We start from the raw sequence: 25,370 nt of genomic DNA, 5'->3' as shown, positions 1-25,370 counted from the left end.
AGTGAACTCCAGGAGTTGGTGATGGACAGGGAGGCCTGGCGTGCTGCGATTCATGGGGTCGCAAAGAGTCGGACATGACTGAGTGACTGATCTGATCTGAAGCTTATTTCTAGTCATGGTCATCCATTCTCTCTAGGTTTGATATTCACCCTGCCGTCTGTGAGGTCCCACAGAGTTGGACACGACTGAAGTGACTTAGCAGCAGCAGCAGCTGTAGTCTATTTTCTTATCTCATATTTCTCCTCGTGGATATGTTTATCAATTCAGTGTGAAATCTTAGCTACTTTTTGTCAGACAAAAGTTGCTCTAGTTATTTCTGACTGAAGGCTAGTCTTTAAAGAGGTAAGGTCTCTGGATAAGGTCTCTCTGAGCACTCGGGGATAAAGGGACAGCACCTTTATCTTTTATTTTCTAGTTGACTTCTTGTTCTCATGAAAAAATACCTTGACTCCAATTTGGCCCCAAAGAATGACACCTGAATTATCAAGATCAAGGTTGAATAAAGTCTTCTGCCTTTTCTTTCAGCCCCTTTGATGTTCCTTAAACTTCAGAAGGTGATGTTTCATGTAGTACTAATTTGCTGATTTTTGTCAGAATTTTGAAAGATCTGAAAATTATTGTACATACATGTATATATCTTGTTTTGGTCTTTGAATATTTTCAATACTTGTGTCAACTTCTCTCAGCTGAAAGTTGGTTGAAGATTTGAGGTGCTTGTTTCTATATGATAAATATCTTCAGAATTCATTGCATTATGAAAATCATATAGCACATATAGTTTCAAAGATGTAAAGATTCGTTTTATTGCCATTATTCCAGTCTGCTTTTATTAAAATGCTAAAAATTAAAAAAAAGAATATGTACTAATTAAGGCAGCACTTCTTCCTTGTCAATGAAAAGTAATTCCCTTTACTAATCTTTTCAGTAGTTCTTCCCAATTTAGCTTTTTATATACCCAAATTTTTCCTGTCATCTTCCACTCATACACCTTGCATTTTTCTATTTTCATAATTCTTCATATTGTTCTTTTAGTATTCCAAAGAATGTGTAACTAATTTTGGATTATAGATATAAATGAAAAATAATTTTGAGATATTGAAATGCTTTCTTATTAATTCATATTTCCCTGACCGGTCTCCTAAGTAGATGAGATCCAATTTGGTTACATTACAGGTACAAAGTAATCCCTTTACAGGATTTGGCATTCCTGCTCCCTCAGTTGATATATCATCTCAAAAATCAGCAGCATAGTTACTCATACCCTAACTTTCCCTAATTCTATTTTATTCTAGGCTTGTCTTTCTTTCATATTCTCAAATATTAAAATTAAATATTAGTTAAAATATCAGGAAAAAAATACACTTTTAACATTGCCACAGTGTTTAAGGGCCACCCTTCCTCATTCTCATACCATACATAAAAAGAAATTATAGTGCTTTGTTTTTAGAACTTAGAGACACTTTAGGAGAACTAAGGAGTCAGAAAAATACCAACTACAAGTCAGTAATCAGTGTGCATAGAAACACCTCAGAAAGAGCAGAAAATATAACCACCTTTGCTTACGGGATTGCTGGAGCACTGGGGGTAGAAACAGGAGAGAAACAGCTTTGCACTGTTTTTCTTCTCTGTACTTTTGGATTTGGTCCCAGTGCATGTTTTACTACATCAAAAAAGTAATTATTTTTTTTCTAAATGATGAGTTAATATTCACTAACCATTCAATGTGCAAATATTTTGGCACCCGTATTATAATTCCTCTTCTCATTTGAGAAGGTTAGGAAAAGCAAGGAAAATTGATAAGAGTGGTGTTTGAGCAATGAGCTAGGACATTGACTTATTTCAGTCAACTGGCTGCATAGAATGCAGGTGGCCACTGCGTGACAGCTTCCTTTCTGAAGGCAGAATGTCCTCCATTTTCACAATAGAAAATAATCTATAGGATGGCCATATGAAAAATCAATTACAATGATATTTTTCTCCTGTCCAAGAGTCAACCCTAAAATATTCATTTATTTACAAGAGCCTATATTTCAAATTCCAAAAACTTCAGCTTCTAGCAGTAAAGCAAGCATGTTATGACAGCCTCCACTCCATCCTACCCCTATGACAATACAATAAGTCTTTATATCAACCTAACAAACATACTTTTTGATGAGACTGCCAAGTTTGCAGGAAACTAAGGAAAATCTTCAGGAGAAGGCAATGGCACCCCACTCCAGTACTCTTGCCTGGAAAATCCCATGGATGGAGGAGCCTGGTGGGCTGTAGTCCATGGGGTCGCTAGAGTTGGGCATGACTGAGCGACTTCACTTTCACTTTTCACTTTCCTGCATTGGAGAAGGCAAGGGCAAGCCACTCCAGTGTTCTTGCCTGGAGAATCCCAGGGACAGAGGAGCCTAGTGGGCTGCCCTCTCTGGGGTCGCACAGAGTCGGACACGACTGAGGTGACTTAGCAGCAGCAGCAGCAAGGAAAATCTTCAAGCCCCACCACTTTCACCACTATGGTCACTACCATAGTGTTACCAAAGTGAACAAGAGTCTGGAGCTGTCTGTTAGATTTGAAAACCAAGCTTACCCTGAGTCTACATTAGGAGAAAGCCTTGGACTAATAAAAAATAGAAGAGCTGTGTCTCTGATTATGATTTTAATCAGTACCCTCAAAGGTACGAAAGCCAAGTTCATAGCTCAGTAGCAGTCCCTGGCACCTAGCAAAATCAAATGTAGAATTCTGCAGGAAAACATACAGAACTTGGAAAAAATGTGTGATTTTTGAAGATTATTTTCCCTCCTTTAAATGAGTTAACACCACAGAAAGTTTCGACTGAGGAAGAAAAGCTCAATTTGTGCACACACCTTTTAAAGAAGATACATTGGCTTTATGTGCATCTTTCTTTGTTAAGAAATTGCATTGTTTTTTGAAACACCTGTCTTAAAAATCATATGAAATTGACCATACTTCTTGTTTCTATGGGGAGAAACCATTTAAGTTGCTTGACTGATTGAACTCTACAGTTTATCTAGTGTTCTATGTAGTACACTGCTAAGTCGATTCAGTCGTGTCCGACTCTGTGCGACCCCATAGACGGCAGCCCACCAGGCCCCGCCATCCCTGGGAATCTCCAGGCAAGAACACTGGAGTGGGTTGCCATTTACTCCTCCAATGCATGAAACTGAAAAGTGAAAATGAAGTCGCTCAGTCATGTCTGACTCTTAGCGACGCCATGGACTGCAGCCTACCAGGCTCCTCCGTCCATGGGATTTTCCAGGCAAGAGTACTGGAGTGGGGTTGCCATTGCCTTCTCCACTATGTAGTATAACTCACATATAAAAATATATAACATTTACTGAGCACCTACTATGTTCCAGTAGTTTACTGTTCTACACAATATATATACATGTCTTATCTAATCCTTATGTAATGTAATGTTACTCCACTTAAGGAAATTGAGGCAGGCACAGAGTGAGTTAAATGACTTGCCCAACAGCACACCGAGAAGTACAGATTCAAACACAATCTGAAGGGCAGATTCAAAACCCAATTGCTAAGACACCAGCCTTAGCAATTATATTCTACTGCTCCTTGTGGAGTGTTTATTGCTATCTGAGAACAGTTAAACAAAAATAAAAAAATAATCTCAAATTATTCCTATTCTCTTTCCTTATAAGCTACAAACATGTTCTTCAACCATTTTTTCCCATTAAATGTCCTCTAACTATGCTTATTTCCCAAAAATAACATAAAGACAGAAGAAAGAAGTTATTAGATTTATTAAAATTTGTCACAGAGCCATTAAAAATATAAATCATAGAGCTCTCTCACAGGATATAGCAAGTTTTGAAAATTCACATTTTATGACTATTCAAAGAAATAAAATCAACAATTTCCTATCTGGCTTTGAAATATTATGTTCCCTTATTTCAAAGGAAGGCAATTACAGAAAGCTTAACATTAACTATATGCACAGACCATGTCAAATGAAAATATGGATAAGGTATAAAATAGGCAATCTTCTTGAAATGTTTTATCTTGGTTTCTGATTATCCTTTAATAAAACTCAGTAGGGACATTCAAAGCCATGGTATTCTGATTTATTGTTAGCCTTGCATCCTAAAGGCAATGTGTTAGATACTGCTAGAGCAATAAACATGTAAGTAAATGGAATGACTACTATACATATGTAATATCAAAACCTTTGACTGGACCAGAACTGTAGAATTTATGTGAACTGTACTGAGTGCAAAAATGCATTCATTTAACTCTCTTCCCATTAAATGTTTTTTAGTCCCTATACTGTGTACAGATCTTTGAGCTCTTCTGAATATCTTATGGGAAGAAGGAAATTATTTGCTGAATCCAAAGAAATTATATTTAATTCTTCACAGAAATAAAATTATACACAAATCTTGTTTTTTATAGGTCATTGCTTTTAAGACTGTATGTTATCAACACCTATGCTATCTCAAAGTTTCCACAGAATTTCTAGGAAATACAACAGTCCTAGTCAAAGGGAAATTTTTTAAAATTATTGTCATTCTCTAAAAATAGATATTCATTCTTTATTGAAATGATTTTTGTTTTATTGTTAGGGCAAAAATAACCCCCTCCTCTGGTTTGCAAGGCATCTAATGGACCTAGAAACTCAAAATGAAATGCTCAAAACTGCCAGTGTTTGATAAAGTCTGTTCACTTGAGCAGCAAGCGTCTTGGGGGAAATTCATTTACATATCCAAAAAATTAATGTTTGGATTTAACAATAAAACCATGCTAAGAAACGTGTCATGGAGGTTTAAAAGGCCAGTTCTATATGACCACTTCCTAATCAAAAAATACTTTCAAACCACTATGAAAGAAAAACATGCATGGGGTTATTTGCCTCTTTCTCCTTAGTCAGAATTTAAATAGTCTAAGGTTTCTCAAGTCATAGATTTGACACATATGAGATCTGTGTTAAGGCATATTTGCATGCATATAATTTTAAGCTAAACTTCATGAGAGGGGAAGAATGTTAGCAAGAATGGCTACACATACACCTTGGTAAAATCTGTTCTTTCCCATCCCTAATTACTAAAAGTTTATTATGGTGATATATCCAGACAATGAAATATTATTTAGTGCTGAAAATAAATGAACTATAAAAGTATTAAAAGATATCAAGCAAACTTAAATGTGTTTTACTAAATAAAAGAAGCCAATCTGAAACATTTATGTGTCCGACTGATTGCGACCCCATGGACTGTATGTAGCCTACCATGCTCCTCTGTCCATGGGATTTTCCAGGCAAGAGTACTGGAGTGGGTTGCCATTTCCTTCTCCAGAGGATCTTCCCGACCCAGGGATCAAACCCAGGTCTGCCGCATTGTAGGCAGATGCTTTACCGTCTGAGCCACCAGGGAAGTCCTATACACTGTATAATATTCTGGAAAAGGTTAAACTATGGAGACAGTGAAAACATCAATGGTTTCCAAGAGTTAGAGGGGCGAGATGGATGAAAGCCAAGCACAGAGGATTTTTAGAGCAGTCAAACCACCCTGTATATTTCAGTGGTGGCTATGTATCATTACACAGTTGTTAAGACCCATAAAATATACATGGAGAAGGCAATGGCAACCCTACTCCAGTACTCTTGCCTGGAAAATCCCATGGGCGGAGGAGCCTGGTAGGCTGCAGTCCATGGGGTCACTAAGAGTTGGACACGACTAAGGGATTTCACTTTCATTTTTCACTTTCATGCATTGGAGAAGGAAATGGCAACCCACTCCAGTGTTCTTGCCTGGAGAATATTGGTTCAGTGGATTGTGAGGTAAACGTGTCTATATACTGTTTAATGAATTGAATTGTGTCCCCCCACCACCCCCCGCCCTTGCCAACATTCATATGTTGAAATCCAAACCACCAAAATCTCAGAAAATGAACTTATTTCCTATGTGGAAATAGGATGAGGCTATCTTAACTAAGTAGTAGTAGTAATCAGTTCTACTAATAAAATAGTAGATCGGTAGGGTGGGTCCCTGACTGAGGATGACTAGTGTCCTTCAAAAAGGGAAATTAGACAAGTATCCAGGTAGCGTACCATATGAAGATTGGAGTTAATGTTGCTACAAACCAGGAGATAATCAGAAGCCAGCAGAGAAGCCTGGAACAGACCCTCCTGTAGCACCTTCAGAGGGAGCATAGCCCTGCTGATGAACACTTGTTCTAGGGTTTCTGTAAAAATAAATTTGTATTAAGTCATACAGTTTTGTTCTATGTTGTTATCACAGGACTAGGAAACTAATACAGTTTGAACCACAGTCTCCTTAACTGCCCACTGCCTAGCCTAGTTCTTAGCAGTTAGCAAGGTCTCAACAAATGCTTAATCAATGAATTAATGCAATTTTCCTGGTACACAAGGTAGGAAATAGGATGTCGGTTTCTTTGCTGACTGTTAAATAACGGAGATTCTCCGACAGCTGCCGCGGGTACTCTTGTTTCCATGTGTCCTATCACCTCCCTAATATTGTGTGCAGCTCTTTTGTGCCATTGAATATCCCTCCCTAAATCTCTGTGGTAGTACCCTGTTGAGTATCCCTCAGTAAATCACTGTGATAGTACCTATATCATTATCCATTGTGAGGAAACATGTCCTTTCCACCCCTCATGTTGTCTTGCATATCAGAGGGTACTTAATTTGCATTCCACCAGTTGCTTGACTTACCCCGCCCAAAAGAGGTAGAGTGACTTCTCTGAGTGGTACATCTGTGAAGGATAATTCTGGGCCTGCTTTGCCCAATTCCTCTTTTTTTTTAAATCCCTCTGAATATTCCGCATGGCTCTTCTAGAAACAGGTTCTATGTCTGTGTGGGAAACCTGCCCTAATTCAGTACTGTCTTGGGCATACTGGCTTGATTCTACATTTCACCAGAAGCCCTTGACTCTCACCATAAACTGTATCCCTAGATTAGCCTTTATGAGCAGTAAATGTTGGAAATGTTGTGATTCTCCTTTTGCTTTATTCATTTTTTCTCTTATTTTGTTCAGATAAAGAAAGCAAGTGCTGCTTATTACTTGCCTCTCAAACCAATTCTTAATAACCTGATAAAAATAGCTTTTTTCTCTCCCCCATTAAACTCGTTAAATATCTTGCACATTGTAGATATTAAATTCATGTTTGCTAATGTAACAATTGATTGATTAGATAAAAATAAAGGAATGAATGGATAAATGAGTTAAACTGGGAGAACTTGGCTCAGTGATCTCTCGTACATTAATAAATATAATTACTGACATCTCCATTTTTCAGAGTGAAAAGGGGGACCTCCTGGGAACTGAAGACCTTCTGGGATTAAGTGCAACTGTGACCTGAACCACCAGTGCTTTACTCTGTATGTGTGTTAGTTACTCAGTCGTGTGTGACTCTTTGCAACCCCACGAACTGTAGCCCTCCAGGCTTCTCTGTCCATGGAATTCGCCAGGCAAGAATAGTGGAGTGGATTGCCATTCCCTTCTTCAGAGGATCTTCCCAACACAGGAATCAGACTCTGGTCTCCTGCATTGCAGGAAGATTATTTACCATTTGAGCTACAGAGAAGTCCCCTTTCTCAGGAGATGTCTCACATTTCTCTGGAAAATATAGTTATAAAGATGAGAAAAAAAGAATAGTTGTTCATAGCTAATCTTTGACTTTATCTGTCAGGATATTCTGTATTTTCTTTTTATTTGCTCATTTAATTCATTCCAACTTGGCTTTCCCACCTACCACTTCACTATAACTACTCCCATATCTGGTACCTAATATCACCAGTGACCTCTATATCATTAATTTCACTAGATTTTACATCCTTATCTTTCTGTTGGCCTGCTTAGAGGTTTTGGCCACAGATAAGTGTTTACTTCTCACTGTCCTTTGCTTGGCTTGTGTGGCATGAAGATCAACTGGTTTTTCTGTTATTTCCCTGGCTGTTCTCTCCTGATCATTCTCTCACTCACTGTTAAATGTTGGAGTTCCTCAGCCAGCTATCCGAGGTATTCTTGTTTCCACTTGCTGAACTGTCTCTCTGGCAATTTCATTCACCCCTGTGGTTTAAATTATAATACAATTTAGCCATGAAAGTGAAAATGAAAGTCGCTCAGGCATGTCCGACCGTTTGCAGCCCCATGGACTATACAGTCCATAGAATTCTCCAAGCCAGAATACTCAAGTGTGTAGCCTTTCCCTTCTCCAGGGGATCTTCCCAACCCAGGGATCAAACCCACGTCCCCTGCATTTCAGGCAGATTCTTTACCAGCTGAGCCACAAGGGAGGCCCACAGTCTAGCCATATGCTGTTGTCTTTTAAATTTGATGGATTCCCTAAGAACTCTCTGACTTGACATCTCCATTGTGAGTTTGACATGAACCTCCATCTCTTGTGCCTAAAATTATACCCACTGGTTTCCCCACTCCTGACAGAGTCTTGCTGCTCCTCTCATGGTGCTTAGCCCAGTGAATTGCTTCCCCCTTTGGGTTTACCGTGACTTCTTATTTGCCCTTATCTGTCCATTTGTTTAATCATATCAAATCTATATTCTAATTTCATTTTTCAGTTCATAGAAGAGCCATGCCATTGACACTATCATCTCTTGTCTCAATCACAAAAAATAACTCCCCACTGGTCTGTGAATATCTACTGTTAATACTTTCAAACCCCCAGAATAGCTAGGAGGATCTAGAGAATGAAAATCTACTTGTGTCATCCCCTTGATTAAGACACATCAGTACCTTCTCATTACTCTCCAGGTACAGTTCCAAACTCTGAGCATGCTTTCTAACGCTAATCCATTCCTTGCTTGTCTGTTTCTTTCTCCTTTACCTTCCTCTGAAAGAAGTCTCTTGACTCCATTTTCTAGTCTCAGATTTGTTAGCACACTGGAAAAGGGGCTTTCCTTGATTCTTTATGTAAGGTTAGATAAATGCATATACATGAGGTCTCATCTTTCCCTTTGGTAACATTCATCACACTTAAAATTGCTTAAAGACTACACATCTTGACATATTTCAAGTTCCATGAGAGCAGGGATCATGCCTTTCTTGTTTGCTTTTCTGTCCTTGGTGCCTGACGCCAACCGAGTGTTTAATAAATATTAAGTGAACATTGAATAAATGAATATGTTCAGATCATGACCTTGCATTTTCACTTTTCAAATGCATCATGACATTTGGAAATACCTGAGAACAGTATGCTTCTTATATTGATAATTACATGTTGTAATAAGGTATAACGAAGAACCTAAAGAGAAGAGTGCCTTCTCTTGCTGTTTCTTTCCTGAACAATTTACAAAGGTCAAATCTGTATGGAGAATCAGGTGGAAGACTACATCACTAAGGAATATATTATTTTCATAAAATCCTCTTTTACAAAGAAGAAACATCAAAAACTTGTAAAATGTTCGTATCCTTTCTAATTCCTAAAGATACTTCATATTGCTCTCTGAGATTGACACACACACAGAAAAAATTGATCCAAGCTGTTGATTAAGACGATAAGTACATTCTACTTTAGTTTACTCTTCTTATATTGCTTTTATTAATTTTAAAGTTATAAAAACAGTAGCCAACTAATGCAGAGGTATGTAAAAAAAAATCTCCCACTTCCATCCAATTTTACTGCTTTGGGGTTACTCAAAGTTGAAAAATCTATTGTACATGTTTCCATCGTCTTATGATTATAAGCAAAATTATACATGTATCTAACTTGGTGTTTGCTTATTTAAAAAAATAGAATTAATAGTGTACATGCATTATTCTTCAACTTAGATTATTCTTTAAACAATAATGATTGGCATATTTTCCAGGTTGTAGGTCTTTACACTACATAATTTTCCGTGGTATTGATAACCACAATTTATTTAACAATTTTCTCATTGATAGGCGTCCAAATCATTTCCAGGTCTTTGCTGCTACAGACAAATATACGGATAGAGTAAGCATTATTTCCACCTTTACTTCTAGAAGATATTTCTCAAACGGGTTACTGAGGCAGACCATATATGTATTTGTATATTTTTTAATGTTAATAGTTATAAATTAGGTTCCCAAACAGTTGTGGAATTTCCTGTTTCCAAGAGGGCTGCCTTATCATCAGATTGGCATTGTATGTCAGTAGTATCTCCTTCCAGTTTCTGGGTTAAGCCATCCCCACTACACCTTCTGCTGTGAAGAAGTCATATGATCCTCACTGCAGGTGGATTGGTTCTCTGTTCTCAGCTACTTTCCAAGTCTCCACCAGAACATACTTGGACTTCTGCATGATGCCCATGTCAAAGGGAAGTCTTCAGAGTAGTACTTGCCAAATGTATTCATCCACTTATTTCTGACACCCTGATGGAAATTTGGAACAAATCTGCAGGAAACAGTCCTCCCAAAGTTCCAAACTAAAGTATTCCACAGACCACCTCTGCTTTTGGCTCCCTTGATCTTTTCTGTGGTTTCCCTCTTTGTACACTACCACACCCCAGTCTGAAACCTAAATATAGTGGTGCTGAATCCCTGAATGAACTAAGGAAGATCTGAAATCTAAACATTTCCCCTTTGGACTTCTCTTTCAACTGCCTTCTTAACTTGCAGGAAATTTCTCTGAACCTGAGCTTTCCAAAGGTAAGATTTAAAACACATGCTAATAATGAATTTTCAATATAATATTTTCTTCTTTTTTAAGAATCTGTCTTTAACAAATACTATAAGTTTCCTGAAATATGATCATCCTGCTTTTAACTATATTATGCAGGGTTTATTTTTTCTAAATTTAAAAAAAAAGTCTTCTCCTTATCTCTCCCTACTTGGAGATCTATACTCTGATTTAATCATCATGATATATCAGATGCTGTCTTCTGGTAGCATCTGAGAAATACTTGGGTTGGATACATGGGTGATATGCATTCAGAACTTCTGCATGTTTAAGAGTGACTTTCTTTTGTATAGATGAATAATATTTTGGTAAAGTTCTTGGCCTGCTATACTTTTCTTCTCCTCAAGTTACTACAGATATTATCTTACTATCTTTGAGCTTTGAGTATTACAAGTGAAAGTTCTGATGATCTTCTTTTCCTCTTTTTTGGGGTAAGTTTCTTCAGTATGGAAGCTGGTAAAGTTGCTTTTTAACATTGGAGTTTGGAAATCTCACCTAGATGTGTTTAGGTGAAATGTATGCTTCATTAATTTGGCCTCAGATACAGTGAACCATTTTAATTGGCAGACTCCTATGTCTCTTCATCTTAGGTAAATTTTAGTCTATTTTTATTGAATTTTTATTTTTTCTCCATGTGTTCCTGTTCATCATTCTGGATCTCATATCGTTTGCAAGTTGATATCCTTGGGTCTCAACATCTGATATCCTTGGGTCTTGCAAGCATTTTATTGTTTCTCTTAAAATGTACATTTCTTTTAGTTTTTGCTCTGTTGGATTAGTTTTCTATCGCAGCCGTAACAATTTACCACACATCTAGTGGCTTAAGAGTGAAGGCAAAAGGAGAAGGGAGCAACAGAGGATGAGATGGTTAGATAGCATCACCAACTCAATGGACATGATTTCGAGCAAACTCTGGGAGGTGGTGGAAGACAGGGAAGACAGTCCATGGGGTCGCAAAGAATCGACATGACTTGGTGACTGAACAACAACAGTGGCCTAAAGCAGTGTGTATTTTTTATCATACTGCTCTGTAGGTTAGAAGTCTGAAATGGGTCTCATGGGGCTAAATCAAGATTTCTAAAAGACTGTGTTATTTTCTAGAGACTCTAGAAGAAAATTCATGATTTTGCTTGCCAGCTTCTAAAGGTCACCCACACTTCTTGCTGGTGTTGGATCCCCTTCTGTCTTCAAAATCAGCAGCAATGCATTTCTTTGGCCAACGCTTCTCTTCAATTGTCATATCTCCCTCTTATAGTCCTCTTCTGCTTTCTTTGTGTACTTGTAAAGACCCTTGTCATTACAGCAGGCCCACCTGAATAATTGAAGATGATCTCCCAATCTCAAGGCCCTTAATTTAATTGATCCTGCAAATCTTCTTTTGCCATATAAGGTAACAATCACATGTTCCAGGCCGTAGGGTACAGGCATCCCTAGGGATTCATTGCTCTGTCTACCACACCTATATAATGACATGGTCCTCCAATTTAGTCATCAGGTTTAATTAGTTGAAGAATAGACTAGAATGGTGAATGAAAGAGGAACTCAGATAGGCCTGCTGATAATTTTCAGAGGTGGTTACAATTATGCTTTTTCTGTTAGCTTTCAGAGAGCTCATTCCCCAGTGAGCATAGTCCATACTCACTCAGAAGTTACAGTGGCTGGAGTGACTAACCATGTACCCTTGTTCTCTTGTAGAATCCAGTGAACCTGAAGACAAGAGTGCAGGTGCCTCAGGGGAGACACCCTCCCAGCCTTATCCTGCACCAGTGTACAGTCAGCCCGAGGAGGTGAAGGAGCAGATGGATGACGCGAAACCAACTAAACCTGAGGAGAATGAGGACTCAGACCCATTGCCTGACAACTGGGAAATGGCTTATACAGAGAAGGGTGAAGTCTACTTCATTGAGTGAGTCTCACACATTTCTCTGAACATTTTCACAAAGATCATAGCAGTATATATATGATGTAACAGATGGAGAGGTGGGTCAGAGTAATTTGAATTTTATTGATCATAATATTACCTTCTTTGTGAGAGAATAATGGGATGGCACCTTGATACAGCTAAAGATTCTAGATTACAGCTATAAACCAAATAATGAATTAAATAGTGCCACTGTAAAATTTGTTGCAGTCATGACTGAGGAGGCAAATATCCATGTGATGTTACTTTTGAATTGGAAATAGGGAGGAAATGCTTACTCTACCCTTCCAAGACATCTGTGTAGCTCAAATGAGATAATCCCCATCTTTTAAATGAAATTGCTAGAAACCTCCACCATCATGTCCAATGGTTTGATCGAATGCCAACTATTGAGAGCCAAATACTTGCTAATCACAAATGACAATATTTTAAGCATTTGACCCTAAGGTCAGCTGTCAATAAAATCATGTGTTTGGTATAGTTTGCCATATTTATTTTTATTATATCCCATTCTATTTATTGCTTACCTTTTTATGATTTACCAAGGAAAATGAAGGGCTAATTCTGAACTAACTAGTGATGCATACTCGGTCTAATCTTTCCTTTCATTGGGGATGTTTTTTCCCCAAACTCAGTTTTTATATATTTTATTAACAGCATGGTCTAGCTTTCCTTTTCTTTTTCTTTTTGGAGTAAAACAACTTTTTTAACCCCCTGAGTTGAGGATCATGGCTAAATATTAAATTGTTGATGTGCATGAGACAATCAAAATGTCCATTAGAAAGGTAAAAAACTAAATATATAGTAAATGAACAACAATCCTTATTCCCGCAAAGCTGTAGAAGACTCAGAGGGAAACATTAACAGAATCTGAAGTTTTCAGTTCAGATAGTAGATAAAAATATGTGAACTCTTGATTACTCAAGAAAAATATTAAAACTAGATTTTCTTTCCAAACCTGGAGTGATTTGTGACTTAGATCTCCATAGGCAGAACTCAGTTGTGAAATTGAAATGTTACCACATGCCAATATTTAATTTTCACTTGAAAACTTTATAACATGTGGCCAAGGGAATACATAATCAGGTAATTACTTGGTGCTCTGCTTGACTCCACCATGGATGAGAAATGCATAAAATACATTGCTACCATTCACCTTTTGGCAAATCTTATAAGTTACAAAAAAAGAATAAAACTCTCTTGCATATTTCTTATGGCTATAATCAATGACCCACAGGCATCCTTTTATCAATTAATTGGAAAAGAGAAGGTCATACAGAATTTTTTAAATGTTTGAGCATATTTATATCAAAAACATAATTTTGTTATCAATAAGCTTAGCATAGCACCATTTCAGACCAGAAATCAAAGTCTAAACCTAGATATGAGGTCTCACATTGGTGTTCAGAACAGTTGTTTAGAACAGGGGGACTGACTACCCACACGTTTTTATTGCATAATATAGGCAGAGTAAGACTATGTGGAAATAATAAAAGAAAAACAGCATTGCAAGTTGATGAAAGAACTGTTTCCTTACCGTGCTTTCAATAATGCAATTATAAAAACCTCCTTTTTTGTGATTATAAAATAAACTTTCCCCTTTTAACTGCGTCAGATTTGGGAATCGTGGAGAAAAGAGATTCCATAAGACAGAAGCTGTATTTGTGGTTTATAGTAAATAATGAGGCTCTATCAAGATGTGGGAGAAAGGACCAAAATGATTGTTAATATGCTAGTCAGTCATCCAGTATCAGAATCAAAAGACTCATTAGAGTTTGTCCCTCGTCTTAAATTTATTGTCACACTGGGGAAGAAAGAATAAGAGGGATAGTTAAAACAATTAGTCAACCACTCATTTCTGAATTTTGTGATACAATTTCAGTGAAGATACACTTAACGTAGACTTAAGTAATAAAAGAAAGCATTATAGGAAAGGTAAAATAATGTAGACTTGAAGAGTTGGTACTAGGTAAATAGTACATTCCAGGTATAAGAATCACCATTACAAAAACCAGATACTTTATGTGTTAGGAGTAGGGAGAAGATGCCCAGACCTACTATAGAGATGTCAGTTGGTAAAAACCGTGCGAAATGATGGCTCCATTCTCATTTTGCTTGATCATTAGTGCTTTTGAAAAACAAGCAGAGCTTTTTGTTTGTTTATCTTCTTCCCACTACTGCAGGGAAGGATGAATGAATAGTATTAGGAGCAGAGATGGGGTGAGCTGAAAAATTAAAACAAAAAAGAGGAGACAATTTCATTTGCAACATGAATGTTAATGCTAAGGGAGATTCATCCAGAGGTCAAGGAGAGGGAAGAAGCCTGGAGTAAAGGCTGAAATAAGAAGAGTGTGATGGGAAAGTGATTATAATTGGAGGCAGGGGCAGATGCCTGCTTAAATAGGTCATTCACAGAATGGAGGTATCCCCTGGCCCACCCTTCATCCTGGACCAGCTTGAAATCTGCCTTTTCTTCCTTCAAAAACCTTAGTTTGACTCATAAGACTCAGTGATATAAGCTCCGGTATCGCAGAGCAGGGAGGGGTCAGGCAGTGTCTTTTTCATCTGGTACCTCATTTTCACACCGTGGCAATCTGTGCTGCCTGTTCCTTTCTCTGTGGCCTACATTTAGCTCTGCTGTACTTCCTTCTCAGTAACTTCCTCCAGACCACTTTCACTCTATCCTCTGGAATGCTCCTTCCTAACTACATTTGACAAACTCAGCACTTCAACCCACAGGTTATCTCTGCTGATGATACTGCAGAGAATCCTTACCTGGATATAGTCCGTGCTGTAAAAGCCCTGTGGAAACAGGCTGGTAGGGCAGGAGAAGCAACAGCACAGGGACCGTGATGGGCCATTAGGACTTGCTTAGGGACTGAGCCATGATGTGTCCCAGAGTTTCTCGCCAAGAAACTTATAATACTATTTGTAATATAAAAGTTTGCAGTTCTGAAGCAAAGTCAGAGTAAAGAAAAAAAAAAGAAAAGTAGAGTAATTTAAGAGAAAGGTAAAACAGAAGGAAATGTAGAAGAGGTAGAAAATTAGACAGATTACAGCTCTCTCAGAAGAGAGATGACACCACTGGAAACACTTCTGGTAAAAATATTGTGAGAGCTGCTAAGAGTAATGGGAGTCCCTGGTAGATTAACATGTACTCATTGTTTTTGTTGTTCAGTCACTAAGTTGTGTCCAACCCTTTGTGACACCATGGACTGCAGCACACCAGACTTCTTTGTCCTTCACTATGACTCATGCCCATTGAGTTAGTGATGCCATTGCACTTTACTGAATTTTGTCTCCAATGAAACAAATACTGTAATCAAACATAAGTAAGTGAAACAGAGGAAAAGGACCCTATGGTTCTGTGTATAAAATTTAAATATATTTCTATATTCATTTTTGAGTTGTTGTTTGGTCACTGCAGATCTCATTGACTGCAGCATGTTAGGCTTCCCTATCTTTCTTTCTTCCCAGTCTTTCACCATCTCCAGGTTCAGTTCAGTTCAGTCGCTCAGTCGTGTCTGACTCTTTGCAACCCCATGGACAGCAGCAAGCCAGGCTTCCCTGTCCATCACCAACTCCCAGAGCTTACTCAAACTCATGTCCATCCAGTCGGTGATGCCATCCAACCGTCTCATCCATCTTCTGTCATCCACTTCGCCTCCCACCTTCAATCTTTCCGAGCATCAGGGTCTTTTCCAATGCGTCACTTCTTCACATCAGGTGGCCAAAGTACTGGAGTTTCAGCTTCAGCATCAGTCCTTCCAATGAATACTCAGGACTCATTTCCTTTAGGTGGACTGATTGGATCTCCTTGCAGTCTAAGGGACTCTCAAGATTCTTCTCCAACACCACAGTTCAAAAGCATCAAATCTTCAGTAGTCAGCTTTCTTTATAGTCCAACTCTCACATCCACACATGACCACTGGAAAAACCATAGCCTTGACTAGAAGGACTTTTGTTGACAAAGTAATGTCTCTGCTTTTTAATATGCTGTCTAGGTTGGTCACAACTTTCCTTCTAAGGAGTAAGTGTCTTTTAATTTTGTGGCTGCAATCACCATCTGCAGTGACTTCGGAGCCCCCAAAAATAAAGTCAGCCACTGTTTCCCCATCTGTTTGCCATGAAGTGATGGGACTGGATGCCATGATCTTAGTTTTCTGAATGTTGAGCTTTAAGCCAACTTTTTCACTCTCCTCTTTCACTTTCATCAAGAGGCTCTTTACTTCTTCACTTTCTGCCATAAGGGTGGTATCATCTGCATGTCGGAGGTTATTGATATTTCTCCTGGCAGTCTTGATTCTAGCTTCTGCTTCATCCAGCCCAGCATTTCGTATGATGTACTCTTCCGCTGCTGCTGCTGCTGCTGCTGCTGCTGCTGCTGCTGCTGCTGCTGCTAAGTCGTTTCAGTCATGTCCAACTCTGTGAGACCCCATAGACGGCAGCCCACCAGGCTCCCCCATCCCTGGGATTCTCTGGGCAAGAACAGTGGAGTGCGTTGCCATTTCCTTCTCCAATGCATGAAAGTGAAAAATGAAAGTGAGGTTGCCCAGTCGTGTCTGACTCTTAACAACCCCATGGACTGCAGCCTACCAGGCTCTTCTGTCCATGGGATTTTCCAGGCAAGAGTACCAGAGTAGAGTGCCATTGTCTTCTCCAGATGTACTCTGCATATAAGTTAAATAAGCAGGGTGACAATATACATCCTTGATGTATTCCTTTCTTGATTTGGAACCAGTTTGTTGTTTCATGTCCAGTTCCAACTTTGCTTCCTGACCTGCATACAGACTTTTCAAGAGACAGGTCAGGTGGTCTGGTATACCCATTTCTTTAAGAACTTTCCACAGTTTGTTGTGATCCACACAGTCAAAGGCTTTGGCGGAGTCAATAAAGCAGAAATAGATGTTTTTCTGGAACTCTCTTGCTTTTTCAATGATCCAACAGATGTTGTCAATTTGATCTGTGATTCCTCTGCCTCTTCTAAATCTAGCTTGAACATCTGAAAGTTCATGGTTCACATACTGTTGAAGCTTGGCTTGTAGAATTTTGAGCTTTACTTTGCTAGCATGTAAGTTTGCTCAAATTCATGTCCATTGAATTGGTGATGCCATCCAACCATCTCATCCTCTGTTGTCCCCTCCTCCTTCCTTCAGTCTTTCCCAGCATCAGAGTGTTTTCCAATGAATTGGCTCTTTGCATCAAGTGGCCAAAGTATTGGGACTTCAGTTTCATCATTGGTCCTTCCGATGAATATTCAAGGTTGATTTCCTTCAGGATTGACTGGTTGGACCTCCTTGTTGTCCAGGGGACTCTCAAGAATCTTCTCTAACACCACAGTTTAAAAGCATTAATTCTTTGGCCCTCAGCCTTCTTTATGGTCCTAAAGCTATTTAATGCTATTTATGGTCCTGAAGCTAGTGGAGGTGATGGGATTCCAGTGGAGCTGTTAAAATCCTTAAAATGATGCTGTTAAAGTGCTGCGTTCAATATGTCAACAGATTTGGAAAACTTAGTAGTGGCCACAAGACTGGAAAAGGTCAGTTTCATTTCTGAGTAGAATAGAATTCTACCTATGCTTAAATGAAGTGTTCATTTAAGTATGTATTAAAATATTGTTGTTGTTCTGTCACCCAGTCATTTTCAACTCCTTGCAACCCCTTGTACTGTAGCACACCAGGCCTCTCTGTCCTTCACCATCTCCTGAAGTTTGTCCAAGTTCATGTCCATTGCATCAGTGATGCCATCCAGCCATCTCATCCTCTGATGCCCTCTTCTCCTTCTGCCCTCAATCTTTCCCAGCATCAGGGACTTTTTCAATGAGTCAGCTATTCTCATCAGATGACCAAAATACTGGAGTTTGAGCTTCAGCTTCAGTCCTTCCAGTGGATATTCAGGGTTGATTTCTCTTAAGATTGACTGGTTTGATCTCCTTGCTGTCCAAGGGAGTCTCTGGAGTCTTCTCCAGTACCACAGTTCAAAGGCATCAGTTCTTTGATAGTCTGCATTCTTTATGGTCCAGCTCTCACTGTCAGTTGGTAAAGAATCCTCCTACAGTGCAGAAGACTCTGGTTTGTTTCCTGGGTCAGAAAGATCTGCTGGAGAAGGGATAGGCTACCCATTCCAGTATTCTTGGCCTTCGCCTGTGGCTCATCTGGTAAAGAATCCTGCAATGCAGGAGACCTAAGTTTGATCTCTAGGTTGGGAAGATCCCCTGAAGAAGGGAATGGCTACCCACTCCTCTATCCTGGCTGGAGAATTCCATGGACTGTGTAGTCCATGGGGTCGCAAAGAGTTGTACACGATTGAATGACTTTCACTTTCTCACAACTATACGTGACCACTGGGAAGACCATAGCCTTTATTATACTGATGTTCATCAGCAAAGTAATGTCTCCGCTTTTCAACACACTGTCTAGGTGTGTCATAGCTTTCCTGCCAAGAAGCAAACATTTTCTGATTTCATGGCTGCAGCCACCATCCATGTGGTTTTAGAGCCCAAGAGGAAGAAATCTGTCACTACTTCCACTTTTCCCGCCTCTATTTGTTAGGAAGTAATGGGACAGGATGCCTTGATCTTAGTTTTTTCAGTATTTAATTTTAAGCCAGCTATTTCACTCTCCTCCTTCACCCTCATCAAGACATTCTTTAGTTCCACTCTTGTTCTTTAGTTCCCCTTTAGTTCCTTATTATATATGTATTTATATATATATATATATATTTATTTATAAATATATATATATATAAAACCTTTGAGTTAAGGTAAGAGTAATTTAATTTTTGTCATCTATGCAATGTTTTAAAATAATTATTTATTTACTCAGTATTGACAAGTAGTTTATATGTCTCGGTCTTTATAAGTGCTGCAGATAAAAGATGAGGGAAATTTTTATCATTGTTCTCAATATTGAACAAATGGGACAATTATTTCCCACAGTCTTCAAGACTCCATCTTTTGTTGAATAATTAAAGCAGATTCCTTTTATCACTTACAGTGACATTTAATGGGAAAAGGTGAGTATCTGAACAAGTATTTTTAAACAACAGAATTTTAAATTGCAGAGAATGTACTCTTCCAAGCATGGCTTTAAAGCATTTCTGTCTTGTGCTCATTCACTCAGTCGTGTTTGACTGCAGCCCCATGGACTATAGCCCACCAGGCTCCTCTGACCATGGAAATTTCCAGGCAAGAATACTCAAGTGGGTTGCCATTTCCTCCTCCAGTGGATCTTCCTGACCCAGGGATAGAACCCACATCTCCTGCATTAACAGGCGGATTGTTTACCACTGAGCAACAAAATCCCTATAATGTCTTATGTTTAGCAATTTTTAAGACTTTCAAGTGTATACTATTGTTTAAAACCAATAGTCTCCTTAATTCATAATATCTTCATTAATATTATCTTTTTAAATAGTATATTAATTGTACATTCAAATTAGTAATAATAATTACCACATATTTAGTGCCTACATTTTACAGTCTGTGTTCAGCTTACTTAGCAGTAAAACTAATATGTTAATCATTTACATTGTGTTTATTTATTTCTCATTTTGGGAACCTAAAACTTACAGAGGTAAGCACCTTGCCTTGGTCATATAACCAGGAAATGACAAAACTAGGATGCTTTGATTTCATTTATTCAACACATATTTATTGGGCACACCCTGTGTTCTAGGAACTATTTTATTAAACCCTGGGATTACAGTGGTCAACAAAACTGACAACATTCATACTTCCATATTTTCATGGGCAAAATGTCGCTACAGGGTCCTTGCTGTTAACTAATTTGCCATGGTGCCTTCTTTACATATATTATATGATAGTCACTCAGTCGTGTTCAACTCTTGACGACCCTTTGAAGCATTTGAGGTACTCCCATTTTATACATGAGATTCTGAGGCACCTTGGACAAATTAACATTCCCGAGGTCTTACAGCTTTGTGACCCTGCAAAGCCACTGACATTATCCCATGCTACTTCCAATATGTAAACAGGCACTGGCTAAAAAAAAGAAAAAGAAAAAAACAGACTTTTATATTACAAATAGTATTTGTTTTATAAGTTTCTCAGCCAGAATTTACTGTTCCAGAGGCTAAACGTTCCATAAAGAATTGCTGCCACAGGGTTAATCTGGATTGACATGCTTTGGGAATCCCATTAAATTAGTTCTTTGTTTGGGAGTCAGTTTAGTTAGTGACATAAAAGAGACTGCTATTGCTTTGGCAAAAAACAAAACAGTAACAAGAACCTATTTGTTTACTAACATCTTCCCGAATAGCAGTGAACACTATGTCATCTTAAATAATAGATTTTTAAAAGCAAGCTTTTGAAACTGAAAATCATACCTATGGAACATGTCTTGGATATGCATGCTTTCCCAAATTCTAAATAAGACACGTGATCTATTTCATCCATTGTTGCTATTTCTATATTTCCTTAAGTTTTAAGTAAATCACCAATTCCCATTTTCAACAAATTTAGTACTTTCATTTATTGAAAGAAAACGAAATATTTTAGAAATTTACTGGAAAGAAAAGTTGGTTTTTTGGTAAAGCCTAAATGTTTTCTCAGTCTAGACTTGGCATATACCAACATCTGGTCTTTGCTTACTCTCTGTTATTTGTTTTACAATAGCAGTAGATATATTGAATATTTTTTCTCTGTACAAGGTTCTAGTGCAGTCTCCGGACAGAAAATAAGCATCCAGACAAAATAGTTTGCAACAAACACTCATAATATCCAGGATAAATTTATAATAAAACCTCTTTTAAAAATGTATTCTAAATATATGAAAGGCAATATGATGACAAGCTCATAATTCATGTGCTTAACAAAATTTTAGGAATATTATTTAGGAAGCAGATAACCACTGTAAAGGTCATTGACAATTTTTATGTGGATTATCAATGTATAAATAGAAAAGATTAAGCAGTACAATGAAAGTCTTAAATAGAAAAGCTTCTACTGTTCATTATCAACTAGATGTGTCCAGTCATTGTTCAACAGTTCTTCCTTCTGAAATAATGATCAAGAGGGAAGACAAAATACTTCAGAAAGTGACATAATCAATCTGAGGACTTTACTATTATATGAAATGTAAATATCTATATTCCTTTAAAAACTAATGTTAATTTTTAAAAATACATAAAATACAGCCAGTAATCTCTGTGTTATTCCTGATTCTGAACATATGTGACAACTACTAGAATTTTAACATTCACATGCATCTTAAATGCTCAGAGGACTCTAAAATATTTATCTGGGCCTTGTTTACCTTGTTACTATGTTTCATGCTGTCAAATATTATTGAGTTCAATCTCTTTTTATTCTCCCAGGGTAGTATTTCCCAAGATGAAAATGCAGTTTATCTAATAAAAACTAAGATTCAGAATTGGCTTTTCTGGAGAACTTTCAAAATTCAATGTGTTTATAATTGTTTTAAGTCTGTTACTATTTTTTAAAGAAAACAGAGCAAAGGAAAGACATATATTTGATAATAAAAGTTTCTTATCCACTAACCAAATTTCAGTTGATGAAATGCCATCTAGTATTTGTGCAGTAGTGAAAATATTATTTTGATTTCAGTGTCAGTACAAAGGTAGGAAGAAAAGAGTAAAAGAAAACAGAAGGAAGAGAAAAATGAAAAGAGGAGTTGTCTTAAAATTGGATTTGAATTGGGTCAACATAGAGCCTTTTGTATACCTAGGAAACCGTTAACAGGTTTGAGCCCAACTGGAAAAACATAGAGTAAATGAAAAAAAAAAAAAGAATAGAGGATAGAGTGGGCATGACCTGTATGAAAATTTTGTTTTACTCCTAATAAATACTCTGCTCATTTGAAAGCTTTTTTATTAACCTAATTCTTTATAACCTTTATGACTCAATATTCACCTGTAGATTATATATATCACCATTGTAAGACTATTCTGGAAAAAATATTCAATTTGATTTTAAATGATTTGAATAGAGAATTCAAGTTTATAAGGAGAAAATATTCTTAATGATAATATCTCTATGCATGTACAATTTAATATAATACCAAGTACAAGTCATTCAACACAAAGGAATTTAATCAGTGATTACTATTCTCACAAAGGAGATAAAGGTCTCAGTTTGTAAACCATTGGCTATGAAACTGGGAAAAAGATCTTTAACTGTTATCCAAGAGAGTGAAATAAAGCATCTCTGTATAAAAAGAAAAGTTTTAGATTTATTATGTCTCTGGTTTCAGATCATTAAAGAAAAAAAAAACTTGGCGTTGGGAGTCAGATATGTCTGTATAATGCCAGCTCTTCTACTCTCATGCACTAGGCGTGTATCCTTAGGCAAGTCACTCATCTTCTCTCAGCCTTCATTTTTCTGTAAAATGGAGTTAAAAATACTAGTCGCAAAGACTCTTTTGCATTAAATGAAGTGATGCTATGGAAGTTCTAGCACAGTCCCTGACAAAATAGGCAATCAGGAAACGTTACAAGATAATAAGAATAACTTTGCAGTGGTATGGCATAATGTCAGCAGCTTTTCCTGTTAAAGGGAAGCATTTTCTGTATGAGAAGACTGTTTGCTCGGCAGATAAGATGTTATTATTTATTGTGCTGCTTTTGTCAATTTGGAAAAGGTTAAACTAAAAAATTATCCAGAAATTTCAAATTCATTACAAGTCAGCCTATCACATGTCTTCAAGGCCATTCTGATGTGAATTTAAACTAGAATTGCAGGGCTGAATAAATGTCACTTCTGGTTTACCCCAGTCCTCCTGATGGTTTAACATCAAAGACTTTTGGATATACCATTTTTTAAGGTTTTCCTTAAGGTTTTAATATATGACAGTGATAGAACTTGAATAGCTACTGACTCCACTTGATCTCTTACTCTTCATAATCATCACATTAACTTTAGACATAGAAATACATGCAGGAAAGTGAAAAGTGAAAGTGAAGTCGCTCAGTCATGTCCAACTCTTCGGGACCCCCTGGACTGCAGCCTACCAGGCTCCTCTGTCCATGGGATTTTCCAGGCAAGAGCACTGGAGTGGGGTGCCATTGCCTTCTCCATAGAAATATACAGAGTAGTATATTACTGTGATTCAAAGTTCCTGGAAAATATGTATTTCAGTCCTCAACTAGAAAAAGTTTCTTTGCAAAGGCAGCCTATATATGTGTATGTGTCTCTGTCGAAGAAACTAGTATTGAAATACAGGGTTATATAGAATTAGCATCTTACCTTCTTGTTATTCATGCTCCTCACAATTTGGGGAAAAGCAGAAATTTGGTGTTCTGCATCTGCATCTGCATCTTCATCTGCCTCTGCATCTTCAGTAATGAAAGTGACAGGAAATCACATTCTTAACTCTTGAGGAAGGATGGTGTGCAGATTGTGAAAAATCCCTCAGTGGTCCCCTTTTACACAATCTCCTGCCCAAAGTCAAATCTTATTTTCAAGTGGAATTGTTGAGGTTTAAAAATTAAATAATTTAAGAAAGTGGAAAAGCCACCTAGTCTGTTGTCTCCCAAATGCATTAAAAATATCCCCTTTGTAAGGCATCTTAAAGAAGCATGAAAACTACAAGGCTTGTGAGAGCCACTGATGGAAAATACCATGCTGTATATTCATGAGATGTTTGTGACAATTACTGGAGGTAACTACAACCCACTTTCTTTCAGAATCAGTTCAGAGGATCAGCTAAGAATGCTGTTAACTATAAGAGACTCAATCTGTCAAAATGTATTAAAGTGACACACGGTTAATGCTAGTTCAACCTGAAAAAATCATCCTGTAATGAAATGCTTTATATAAACTCAGGAAAAATAGGAAATTCATGAGTCTCTACTAAATTAGACAGCATTAGAGACCCATGTTGGAGCGGTATAGAAATAGTAATTTGACTGCCTGCAGTGGCTTAGTAATGTCGCCTTCATACTTATTTAAAGATGTGTGTCCTCTTGTGAATACATCTTAGAGACCTAGAAATGACTTTGCTCCAAAATAGGGGAAGAATTTGGAAGAAGCAGGTGTGGGTAAATAGAAGGGAAGTTTATTTTCCTTGCTTACCTCCCAAGTTTTTTGGTAGCACATAAAAACATAGACATCAACACATATCTACCAAGGGAACATTTCATGCAAAGATGGGCACAATAAAGGACAGAAATGGTAGGGACCTAACAGAAGTAGAAGATATTAAGAGGAGGTGGCAAGAATACACAGAAGAACTGTACAAAAAAGATCTTCACGACCCAGATAATCACGACGGTGTGATCACTCACCTAGAGCCAGGCATCCTGGAATGTGAAGTCAAGTGGGCTTTAGGAAGCATCACTATGAACAAAGCTAGTGGAGGTGATGGAATTCCAGTTGAGCTATTTCAAATCCTGAAAGATGACACTGTGAAAGTGCTGCACTCAATATGCCAGCAAATTTGGAAAACTCAGCAGTGGCCACAGGACTGAAAAAGGTCAGTTTTCATTCCAATCCCAAAGAAAGGCAATGCCAAAGAATGCTCAAACTACCGCACAATTGCACTCATCTCACACACTAGTAAAGTAATGCTCAAAATTCTCCAAGCCAGGCTTCAGCAGTACAAGAACCGTGAACTTCCATATGTTCAAGCTGGTTTTAGAAAAGGCAGAGGAACCAGAGATCAAATTGCCAACATCTGCTGGATCATCAGAAAAGCAAGAGAGTTCCAGAAAAACATCTATTTCTGCTTTATTGACTATGCCAAAGCCTTTGATTGTGTGGATCACAATAAACTGTGGAAAATTCTTCAAGAGATGGAAATACCAGACCACCTGACCTGCCTCTTGAG

At 37.7% G+C, this 25,370-nt stretch overlaps 1 protein-coding gene across 1 annotated transcript in view; it reads left to right on the top strand.

Moving 5' to 3' along the window:
* MAGI2 (membrane associated guanylate kinase, WW and PDZ domain containing 2) overlaps nucleotides 1-25,370 on the top strand; it is a 1,467,824-nt gene that overhangs the window by 935,391 nt on the left and 507,063 nt on the right. The window contains 1 exon segment of the mRNA XM_010848097.1: nucleotides 12,339-12,549. Within this exon segment, the coding sequence (XP_010846399.1) occupies nucleotides 12,339-12,549 (211 nt within the window).

Source organism: Bison bison, unplaced genomic scaffold (genome assembly GCF_000754665.1).
Source record: "Bison bison bison isolate TAMUID 2011002044 unplaced genomic scaffold, Bison_UMD1.0 scf7180017864260, whole genome shotgun sequence".
NCBI classification, from domain to species: Eukaryota; Metazoa; Chordata; class Mammalia; order Artiodactyla; family Bovidae; genus Bison; species Bison bison.
This window is presented reverse-complemented; position numbering and strand designations above follow the sequence as displayed.